The sequence below is a fragment of the Cottoperca gobio genome, chromosome 11 (genome assembly GCF_900634415.1).
Source record: "Cottoperca gobio chromosome 11, fCotGob3.1, whole genome shotgun sequence".
NCBI classification, from domain to species: domain Eukaryota; kingdom Metazoa; phylum Chordata; class Actinopteri; order Perciformes; family Bovichtidae; genus Cottoperca; species Cottoperca gobio.
The window spans coordinates 4,830,812-4,843,223 of NC_041365.1; the positions used below are offsets into that span (position 1 = coordinate 4,830,812).

Below are 12,412 nucleotides of genomic sequence, written 5' to 3' on the forward strand. Positions count from 1 at the left end.
ACAGTGGGGTGACTGATGTTACATGGTTAGGCTGTAAATTGGTCTGAGGCAGATGGGGAATACTCTGTATCCTGGTGGTCCCTCCACAGATTAATAAAAAGACCACCATGACTGTAACCTTGAAAGACAAACAGAGAAAGAGCAGAGGGTATGAGGAGTGGAAGGCGTTTGCAAAAAGCAGAGAATATAGTGGCAGGGCCTGCCAGGACGCATATGAAGCATGTAATTGAGTGCAGGGAGGAGTTCGCTTTTGGTATGATTCTTCCTCTTTATTATTATTATAACTCGGCTATATTCACTTATTCACAATGGAACACATGGCTACTTGTGTCGGAGATCCTTTCAGCTCTACAGAGTTTTGTTTTTTTTACGTCTTTCAAGTCATTGTTTTGGTTTTACGGTTATTTTACTGATTCTCAACTCTCTAATAGAGTTTTTGGCCGCAACAGGCAGCTGTTTTTTAATGTACGCTACATCAAAACGTCACAAAGCTTGTTGACATAACGGAGCATTTTTCTGGATATTTCCTTCAGTAGTTGGTGGAGACCAAAATCAGAGTAAAAATATTGGCCTTTACTTCCACTGATGAGGTGACCAGAAAGACAGCTCCAAATAAAAGCTGCATCAGCGTCTGCTGGATTTGTAAAGAGGCAACTGTTTGCTAACAAGTTCACTTTATCACCTTAAAATGTTACATGCAAATGCACATCTGTTTCTTTGCAGGAGGAGGACTGCACACAAATGTGTTTGTTCCATCAATATCTCTTCATTTCAGCAACAAAGTGCTGAAACGCAACATTTCGGAGCTACTGTAAACACTGTAGAAATGTAGACTCATTTAGGGAAGTTAGAGAAATGGAAAAACCATGTTCACTTTGGGATGTCACCTCAGAGTAAAAAAAACACAGTTCACCTAAGATGCATGGGCACACCTAAGACTGTTAACCGCAGTTGAATTATTAGCTGTTGGAATTGAAGAGTGGCTCCGAAGGCTCAAACCTGTTTCCATGTAGTCATACTGTAAGTGGAGAGAAGGAAACGGCTCCCATCAGTCTGCCTGGCAAACACTGAATAACACCATTTTAGATATGTATGTTTTCAAGTACTTGAAAGGAGTCCATACCAGTGAGAAGAGAAATGAGGCTAATGTATCTGGATGAAGTCTAGACTATGACGAGACGATATCCACCAGACTTTTGATACCCTGCTATCCACGTTTCCCTTCATTACCCCCCCCCCCCCCTTACGATCCCTGTCTCCCCCATGTCTGCCCCTGCAGCTTCTTTCTGGCGTGCCAGAGGAAGTGTGTGGGATGTCATGGTGTTAGAGATTAGGTATAAATCCACTGAGTCCTCTTATTACAGGAGGCTTGATTTGAACAGTTAGAACACTGGAGCACACAATGCTCTCTGGCTTCAGCGCCCTGAAACATATTCCTGCCACTTCACCGGTGGAAAACAGGCGAGTGTTTGAGAGAGGTGCTTGAGCTCGAATGCTGGAAGGCATTATAGATCCTTTAAGGTGAGCTTTTACAGAGCTTGTATTCAAGGGTGGAAGAAGGTGACCTCTGGCGTAACTTCAGAAGCGACTTAAGAATCAATTTTGTCCTCACCAGAGGGTAATCATTGCTTAAAATTGTGAGAACAATATGGCTTAAGAATGCAAAACATGTAACTAGGAAGAAGGTGTCTGCAATGAAATACTCTGAGGATGAATCACATTGAAGGAGATAACGGTCCAATCAATCCACACTATGAAGGCTTTATGTATTGAGATGCATCTTGATTTGTTTACTCATCATGCAGATGAATTTCCCCGTCATAATCTGTTTAGTCTTCCACTGGTCAACCAGAAACATATTCTTGGACTGTTTGGGATGCCAAGACAGTAACTCAGACTTCAGCAATCCTTCACTGAAAGCAGGTAACCTCGTTGTAATGTTCGCTCCACTCAATGAGCCTCTTCGTCTCGGGCTTTTACAAAGAAAACCAACAGAGACTGCATTAATATCCAATTACTTTCCTCATATTAAAAGCATTAGCAAACAATAACATCGACTGATGGACCGTGAGTGTCGTTGTTTTGTTCCAGTGCTGAGACATTGCGGCGATTTGATGAGCACTTGTTATCGAGGCCTGATAATAGCTCAGACTGAAACGCATCAGCAATTCAACATCCGAAGTAAAAAATAAATGAAGGCAGAAATCAAGTCATAAATTGCCTCAATTGGAAAAAATATGGGGAATTAATTTAGATTTTTTTAGAAGTTGACAAAGCAAAACATGTGTTCTTCTGAATGAACAGATGTTATTTTAACACTTCTAATTCTTTATTTATTTTCACTGTTGAGGGTTTTCAGCCTCCCACAATTTATAATCCTCTGTGTGCGTATTTTCTCTTCAAACACAAATATCTATATATATATCGCATCTATTTTTCTTTTACCAAATCATTATTTCTATTCTTCTCAAATTAGCCACTCGACCATCTTTTGTCAATCTCTCATATTGTCAACTGCACACGACCCTCCTGTAAGTGCCGCTGGTTGGGGATCCACAGATCTCTAACTTTGGACCACACAGTTCGCCATCTTCACATCCCAAGCTGGAGGACTATTACTGTCCAAAAACAATATGAAGCTTAACAATCATATATACTTTGATTTTCTGTTAAGCTGTAATATATTATATATATATATATATATATAATGAGTGTTGTGTCTGCTCTGATTACATATACAGTAGAACAGGGAATGGGACTGCGATACACTAGTGCGATAGATTAGTTGAAAATATGTTGTGTCACCATAATGGGAACCTGTTTAATGTTTAAAGGATGTGCCAGCTGATGAATCTGCTGGGTCTGCCCAGAGAGCCAGAAAGACAGCCTTAAAAATGTATTCTGAGAGGTGGGAAAGAAGCGGCTGGAGAGGGAAGGAGGGCAGAGCTTTTAAAAAGCGGGAGAAAGGAGAGGGGAAGTCCGAGCAAAGATAGGACGGGGAGGGTGCGGGGGGGGGGGGGGGGGGGGTGATCGGATGAGAGAAATGTAGAGAAACGAGGTGAGAGTGGAAATAGATTAAAGGAGCAGAAGATATATGGAAGTGAAAAGAGAAAAGAAGCCAGAGAAGAAATGAAAATGCAGAGAAAAGTGGGATTTGGGTAAGGAGGTAGAGGCGGAGGTTGAGGTAAATGCATGTGAGGAAACGACCCAAGCGTGTTATTTTTACCTTAACTGGAGAGACTGGTATTCTGTATATCTTTAAATGGATCATGAAGCCAAAAAAACACAAAAAAAAACACCAGAAGAAGCGCTGTTTACATGAACAACATGAAAAATGTTTGCTTGAAGACTTGCTGACAACAGACTGACTGATCAGATAAGAAAACTGTCCTCGTTGGTGCTTCAAGCTCCGAAAAACCCCTCGGCTAAATTATTGGATGCAATAAAAAGGATGTGCATGAGGCTTAAGACTTTTAAGAACAGTCCCTGCTTGCAACTGGGCACTATGACGACGTGACTGTCTAATAAGAAAACAATTAAATAAAGATGAAACATCTCTAATGTAATAGGATTGTAGGAGTGGGAACTATGATGTTATATAACATACGATGATGTGTGAGCTGCAGATACATTTAGCTCTACCGTTTATACCGCAGTAGCTTTCCTTTTAATTAATCTGGTTCTATTAGTCAATTGTGGGAAATGATGCAAATCATTTCAGCATGGAAATTGATTTTTCATATGATTTTCCCATCAGTAGCTTGATTTGCCAAGTACTAAATTAGCATAAGAACAGACATTCCTGGCTGTTATTTAATCATTCATTTATTAATGCACTAGAAAGTGTCCCATATAAATATTGATTAATGATATGAATTACATACTCAATAGCAATAACTTTCATAGGACTGAACGTGGTCCCGCCTCAAAGGCTGTATCCCGTTCTCTTTATGGTACACACATCATGATATAATTATTCCTTCATTGTGTGTATTCCCAGAATGCCACATAGATATCCACCTGATGCTTTCCCTGGAGTCTTTGACTGCACAGCCAGGAGGCCATGACTTGTTGTGCATTAAATTACTGAACAGGAAGTGTGATTATGGATGTGTTGCTGTAGAGCAGTTAAACCCTCTGTCATAGTAAGGAGAGTCCTTTAACATTGGTAGTAGATCATGTAGATCAGTAAAAAAATATTTTGCTCTTGTACACTCTTGACTTATATGACTGCCTTGTGCGTAAAGTCCACAGTCTGTCCATTTGTCAAACTAATTCACCTGAGCTTGCATTGTAATCCAGCTCATTTGTCGACGCCAAATCACGTCCGTGTGTCTGCAACCTTTCAGACTGAGTGATGGGCTCTGAAGTGGTGAGACGTTGTGGTGTGGGGGGGCTGCTGCGTCCTCCATCACCTATGTGATGTCAGCGCAGATCTGTGTTGTCACCGTGCCTGAGATCGCTCACTGCAAACGGAAAGAGTAGAGATGGGTGTCACCGTCTGCTGCTGTCAGAGTGATGTAATGATGACGAGAAGAGAAGGAGAATACAGGATGAGGGGTGAACTGAGGAGGGAAGTAAGACAAAGAGCTGGGAGAGAAGAGACTGAGGATCTGATCAAGGACAAAACACAAGATTAATAATACTGATAACATCTGAAAAATAGTATTCAATTATTGTGGAGATTCTGGAAACAACTAAAGAAAGAAAATGAAATGTATAAATTCTTTCAAACTCAAAATTATACATGTTTTGTGTCAGACTTGTCAAAGAGATGAGAGATAATGGAGGCAGATGATGGATGGAATACACAATGAGATCAGATATTGTCAGTTTAAATGTCATCTTAAATGTCAGTACATTTGTAAAGTATAGTTATTCCAGGAAAACAGACGCTTTTCAAACTAAAGCAATGTTTGTTCAAGGGCACTAATTCAAGAGTAAAAACTAACCTTCTTTTCACAGTCAGTGCTTACTTAGTCACCACCACACATGAACAAACGCAGATTCTTTCAAATCCCTATTAACAGATGGACTTTTCACTTGATCTACAAAAGATTTAATGCAAAACAATATTCCTGCAGACCGCTTTACATGTATATTATGCACTCATTCTGTTAGAGCGCTTTTCCATGTCTTCTCTATATGGGGTCTTGTCTCTTTAATGAGCTACACACGCTTCAAGCCTTACTGATCATATCACATTGGAGCTGATTGCCTACAAAACTGCTCTGGGGTCTATGTTTGCAGACGTTTAAAGCGCTAATGGGGAAGGCAGAAAGACATCGTTGTAGAAAAACACCTCCCGCTGCTGGTCATTTTTGAGTTTGCGCTAACTGTCACATTTGCAGAGATATTAAAATGTGAAACTTGCTGTTGGCAAATGTATTATTGATGGACTGAGAGTTATTTATAATGTTGAAATATTCCAGAGAGGTGGCTCAAAATATATCAAATGCTACAACAATGTAACCACACAGACACATTTCCCACCACATGTAAATGACTTGCCAGTGTCGGTGCTTCCAAAAGCATTCATACGAGTGTATTTTTGATCTGCATGAGTCTTGTCGTTACCGTTGGAGGAGGTGTTTCGTTTTTTTTAACCTTTGGACAGAGTCTGGATAGCTGTTCCCCCTTGTGTCCAGTCTTTATGCTAACCTTGTTACAGTTTGGAGTGCAGGTAGCAGGAGAAGGACCCAGCAAGGAGGCAGCTTGAATAATTCAATGGCTTATTTGAAATAGGAGGCAGGGAAACAAAAACAGGCAAGGACAAGGGCAAACAGGTCTGGGCTAGTATAAATAGCGATTGACTGATGGAGGGTTAATGCGGTATCTTTATTCATGCATGGGTAAACGAGCGACAGGTGGAAACTAATCAGGGAGGTGCACACAATGAAAAATTGCGGGAAAACACACAAATGCAGGAAGTTAAGTGATCTAGAATGACAGATGAGTAGCAAAATAAAACAGGAATGAACAAAGAAAGAAAGAAAGAAAGAGGGAAATAAATGGAGCAGGGCAGATATGAAAGAAGCTTTATCTTTAGTGTGCAGACATCAGCGTAGACATCAATCTTCTCATCTAACGCTCGGCAAGGAAGTGAATAAGCACATGTCCCAAGATGTTGAACTGTTCCTTTAAGACCACACACTTTTACTTGTCAGCATTCACCTTCATTCTCCCCGTAACCAACAGTCAGCTAGTGAAATATAGGAAATCTCTAAATTGACAGCCAGTTGTACCAATTGGCCTGATTTGTCTCTACTGTTACTCTATCAGAATGTCACACTTTTAGATAAATCCACACGCTCATGCACACCCAGAGGTGATTAGCTGATAATAGACTGGTGTGAATTCTCTGCTCTGGCATGATGATTCTTTTTATAGATCTTCTCTTCCTAGAGGCCATCTTGGGATCTATTCTTTCCCTCCTCTACCTTCTGTTATCACTTTGTCTTTGAATGGTGTTTTTGTGTGATCCTCTGTGATCCTTCTCTATTTCTTTTCAAAGCAGAGATTTGGAGCAGAGTGTTTACTGTGTCCTTAACTTCCCAGCATGTTGGATCCTCATACATTACAGTTTTTTCCATCCATCCATCGTCTACCGGCTTATCCGGGGTCGGGTCACGGGGGGCAGCAGCAAGGAACCCCAAACTTCCCTTCTCCGGGCCACATCCTCCAGCTTCAACTGGGGGATCTCGAGGCGCTCCCAGGCCAGTGAGGAGATATAATCTCTCCATTGAGTCCTGGGTCTTCCCGGGGGTCTCCTCCCAGCTGAGTTGAGCTGATTGAGTTGAAAATGGCTGAATAGACAGAGATTCAGATTGAATCTGGGGTTTGAGATTTACAGTGAGAAGGAACTAAAGCTGTTGGTGTAACAATGTATCTGTCGATACATCTGTATAGGAAAATGCCAACCATGTCTTCAGATTGATTTTGTCCTACAAACAATATATATTCAGTTTACCATCACGTAATACACATTCCTAACATTAATGGTAATCATCATCCTCATATCTACTGCTAATTATGACATTTGAGGTAAATAAAGGGTCCGAGATCAGAACTCCTAGCCTTAAATTCTTGGCAGATGCAGTTCCAGGTTTATTTGTCATCTTAAAGCTTAGTAGCCTATCATCAGTGGGCGTCTGAAAGCCAAAACAAATAGGCCTACTAGCCACCAACCTTTCATAGTGACAAATTGGATGCATGTCTATCTGCTAAAAAGCCTAAAACCCTGTAGGTCAATCCTAACTGTTTGAACTGCGGAGGGATGGGCTTCCAACAGAGACTCTGTGAGCCAAAGCAAAGAGAACTGAAGTGAATTTTAATCTCACATGCACTCAGTTACTCACCTGGCAGATCTGCTGCTGCCGTCCTGCAGGAGTGGAGGCTCAGCGCAGCATGATTAATGACCATCATCTATTTCTGTCTGACTGTGTCACACAATATAACGTTGCTCTTTCATGTTGTATCACGTATCGACACGGATACACAGGAACATTGTGAAATGCCAGTATTTTGCATTTCAGATGAATGATTGCTGACGCCGGTTCCTCCTGAGAGGACATAATCCTGATAGAAACAGCCATCTGTTTACTCAGTCAGTCACTTTCACGGTAGTCAACTTGTTTTCTGATAGTTGTAACTTGTCGTTCTTTTCTCTCTCTCTCTCTAGGGATTCGCCTGTGAGAGGAAGATATGAAGTTAGCGGGCTCCCTTTGGATCCTTTGCTTTCTCCTTGTGGTAAGCTTTCATTATTTAATTCAAGGAATGCTGTAAGGTAAACACACTCTTCTCTTTTTTGCCCATTATGTATGCTGCACACGTGTGTTTAAACATAGGATTCAATTTTCATTAAATGGACATGTAATGTGTTGTGGTCTAGTGGTTTACTTTTCACCAGCAGAAAATCTGATTAACTTTTCACTTGGCATTTATAATTGATAATTATAGTTTATAGTTAGCTCAGCTTGTTCATTACAAACTTGAATGACCCAAAAGAAAGAAAATGGGATTCATAACTGCACGTGTCTGTATGTTCTCATAACGGAGCCTTTTTATCACACAGTGTCGATGCATTTTACCTGTATCTAAACTTGTTTTGGATATAAACACAAAAGGAAGATGTTATACCTGTAAAGCTCATTGTGCATGTGCAGTGGACCTATAACTCTGAATTGTGTTGTATTGTGGTCAAACTTATCGTTTGCAAGGCATCAGACATGGCAACAGCATAACCTCCCTGCTCTCTGTGCCTGTTAAAACTATTAATAGAGTTGCAAAATGCCCCACGATGGTCACAACAGTGCACTGTAGTGATGCAAGCTAAAAGACAACCCTGCTACACACATACTTTAACAAATGCATGTTCTAATTAATGCCAAAAATGCAAAATGATATGTTTACTTTACACTTGTTTAAAGTATCTTAGCGCCACACATATAGCAACAATTCCAAAATAAACTTTCCTAGAGAAAAGTCCAGAGCATAACATTCATAAAATAAAACAAAAGCTACATTATATATCTACTCCCATAAAAATATATCCAAAAATGTGAAATATTCAAAATAGAAATTGGGAATGTAACACTGACAGTGTTCTGACAGTGTTCATCTGTAGCCTTCAAGACAAAAGTCTCTGCCGAGTCCACGTCAGATGTTAGAGTTTTTTACTGTGCTTCATCACTTATAACAAAAACATATACAGTTCCTCACATTCCTGCGATATTATGCCACAATCCCGCACATAAAGCATACAGCATGTGAGTTTACATAATTTATTCTCGGGGTGTTGAGGGTTGGAGTGGACATCATCCCATTTAAATCAGCTTTAAGAGTCATTTCCACAGTGTGCTCGAGTGTTTGAGAAATGACATCAATGGGCTGAATGGGGGGTGTTGCAATCATCTTTTAAAGATGTCGACGCAAATGTGATAGCTCACATTTTGGCACTATCTTTAAAAATATACTGATTTGCCTAATGAAGGGGTTATAGTTAAATAAATCGAACGTCATAATGTCCTTTTGATGCACTTGCGGTTCTCCTTACAAATTACAGCACCACCAGTTAGCTTAATGAGGGTTGTATGATAAATACATATGGTAGTTTCAACACCATGGCTCTAAACATTGGAAAGCTCGGAGAAGATATTCGTCTTGTTTTAGACAGGCTGAAGCTTTTACTGCAGAAGAATAGAGATCTTTCATGAGTCATTGTCCGCCACTTCTGTGTCAGTGTGAAATGGAAGTTTCCATTTCCTTTGCTGTTTTGCATCAAGCTTGACATTGAGGTCCAGAATAGTATACCTGCCAAATGTTTTATGCCTGATGTACCTACGCTGTTCTGCTTTATGTTTCTCTACTTTCTCTCTTGAGTGGTTTTGTCGTGTTGATTTAGGAAGATGAATGAATTGTATTAGACGATGACATCTTTTTTCTCATCTGTTGATATTGGTGGTGGCCTGGTGGTCGTATGTATGACGTCATTTACTTCAATGTTTGGAGTGACATCATATGTACGGCTGCTAAACTGCTACATGGGACATCGCCATTCTCACAAAAGTCACAGTTTGAGTGTTTTGCCTTTTACAAGCCTTTATCAGACAGGTAAGAATATATTTTGGTCTAATGAGAGTTAATTTTGCCTCCACAAAGACATAGGGTTACGAGGTTTGCATCTCAATTGTGATAAGACATGTGGAGACAATCTCCCAGGCAAAGTCTTAAAGTTCTTTAAATAATTCAGAAAATGCAAGTGCATGAGCCTGGTAGTCTCAGAAGCTTAATTTTCAGTCTCAAAATGTGGGAGATAAATCACACCAAATTGGGCTTTTTATCCTTCAGTAAGCAGCATTTTTAAAATCAGCGTTTCACAGTCCAGGATTCTTCATTTTTAATGCTACGTCCAAAAACGAACAATAGAGCGGAGATAAGATTAATTTGGCGGAAATCAGATGCTTAAATTATCTCCTAAACACACTTTAATGAGTTATATGCATCGTGAGAAGATAGAGCCTCATCAGATCCGCTTTGAAGATACTTCAAACACTTTGCATGCTTATTCTTCCATTTAATTCTTTTTTATCTTTATATAATGATGCGTGTCTCTATCTAAGCATGATAAAACTGTGATGTTTTACAAATTTAGCTAACATCATCATGCAAAATGTTATTTATGTTTTATCTTTGACGGCCGAGGGACTGTAGATCAGAGCAGCAACCAGGAAACAAACACACTAACAACTCCTTTACTGTGTTCCAAGTCAAACATGTTTTCTCCCCCGTTCCTCTCACCCCTTGTGTCGTGTTGTCTCCACAGCGCAGGGTAGCTGGAGGTGCTGAGTCAATCTCAGATCCATCACTCAGGCCTGGACATAGCATGACAGATGGACAGGGCCAGGCGGTGAGCCAGGGTCAATATAAATGTCTTAAGCTGTCCAACAAAGACCACCAAGAAAACAGAACCGGTGAGAGGCCCAAATCATTTTCAGACCTCTTGAGGCCAAATCGATTACCTGTGGGAGAGCATCACAGGTGTAATGATATTGTAAGGTGGTGGATTGGAGCAGATCACAGATGTTATTCTTGTTCAAGGTCGTGGTAGTGTTGCCAGAAGGGGTACAACTGAGGGCTTTTGGAGTGGAAGCTGTAGAGAACTTATGTTACAACTAAAGAATCATTACACTTTTTTCCTTTTCCTTTTCCTTTTCAAGGTGCGTTCTGTGGGCGTATGTGGGATGGCTCTCTGTGCTGGGATGAGACACCGGCTGGGACATCGGTAACACAAAACTGTCCAGATCACCTTGACCTGGATCCGACTGGTAAGAAAGATGTGCACTTCTTACACCAATAGACGACAACAAGATCCTTGAACCTTTTAATCCCAGTTCAGCAGGCAACACAGAAAAGAATCCAATCTTCTGTGGGATTGAGGTCATGGGGCTGATCGAATGACCAAAGGTCCACTGGCCAGCATGGGGCTGATCGAATGACCAAAGGTCCACTGGCCAGCATGGAGCTTCAGGAAGCACAAAGATTTTATTTTTGATTGCATGTGTGCCAGTCAGGGGAAAGTAGGTTTATTATTAGGCTGTGCTCTGACTTTTGAACTCATATTGCAAGAACTACAGGTATAGGTAACAGTAGAATAATATCATATTATGATTTTAAAATGGAAGGAAACTCATTGGCATCAGCTGTTTTAGACATGCTTCGCAATCACTGGCTCATTCGTCAGCTATGTGGCTACCAGCCGATTAGGAACATCCAATGAAATCTTTTCTATATTACTCTAGCTGTTGAGCAGTAAGTAGATATTTAATTTAAAGGATGATGCTGTGATAAATCATTACAGAAAGTGGTAACCTGCTAAATTATCTGTATTTATCAACAACTGTATTTTTTCATCTTTCTCTTTCTGAAGTTACATTTGAACACGTCATGATAACATTATAATGTACCTTTGCCTAATACTAATCTTTACTGAATACTTCTCGTGACACCCTAATAGTGCCTAATATGCTAAACTAAGATTGTGAGCAGAACATGTTAAACATTAAACCCGCAATATTGGCAAGTTAGCATTATCTTTCAGCATGTTAGCAAGCTGACGCTAGCATTTAGCTCAAAGCACTATTGTGCCTGTGATTACAGCCTAACAGAGCCGCTACCATGGCTGTACACTCTAGTCTCCTAACAAAGAAATCACTGTTGCTTCTGTGTGCTTCAATGGAGGAAGACCTCATTTACACAACAGTGAGTGCAAAGGACAGCTTGTATAATATATTGACTGGATACAAGATACATAATTTGCCTATTGTGTTTTATCACTTAGACTGAAGTAAAACAGACGTGTATTTATATTGAAAATGACAGTGGGAATAATATGTAAGCTCTCATACTGTTCGGGTTGCGCTATACTACAGTGTGAACAATCTTTACGTTGTGAGAAAATGCACGGCTCATGTCTAGTTGAAGAAATCCAGAGTAGAGTCACGTCTGATTTAGGAGATGCTATATGATGGAGGGTTGCGGTGGGGGGTGTTGGGGTGAGGAAGAGGACAGAGAGGACTGAAGGGTATATATATAGAGAAAAAGAGAACACCAAGAGAAGAAGGATTACAAGAAAGGACAGAGTCGGAGAGATGGATGGGGAGAGATGATGTGAATGAGAAGAGAGAGAAGGTGTTTTTGTAGGCTCATAAAGGATCTCCCTAAAATGCCTGCGACGTTAAGTGTCCCCTTATGGCTCCTTATTTGAAAGCCGATGCTGCTGATATAAGGCTTCAGGGGGAGACGTACAGTTGGAAGTGGAGGCTGAACAGTTGATGAGCTGTCGGAGAAGACTTAGCACTCAGGCTACGGTTGTTGTTGTCAGGACCAATGTGATCTCATCCTCGGCCCAGTC

General features: G+C 40.5%; 1 protein-coding gene across 1 annotated transcript in view; it reads left to right on the plus strand.

The window, feature by feature from the left end:
• The window catches only part of calcr (calcitonin receptor), a 48,841-nt gene that overhangs the window by 15,361 nt on the left and 21,068 nt on the right, over positions 1-12,412 (plus strand). Inside the window, exons 2-4 of the mRNA XM_029443620.1 lie at positions 7,682-7,749; positions 10,325-10,472; positions 10,719-10,826. Of these exons, the coding sequence (XP_029299480.1) occupies positions 7,705-7,749; positions 10,325-10,472; positions 10,719-10,826 (301 nt within the window). The 5' untranslated portion in view covers positions 7,682-7,704. The remainder of the gene's footprint in view (positions 1-7,681; positions 7,750-10,324; positions 10,473-10,718; positions 10,827-12,412) is intronic.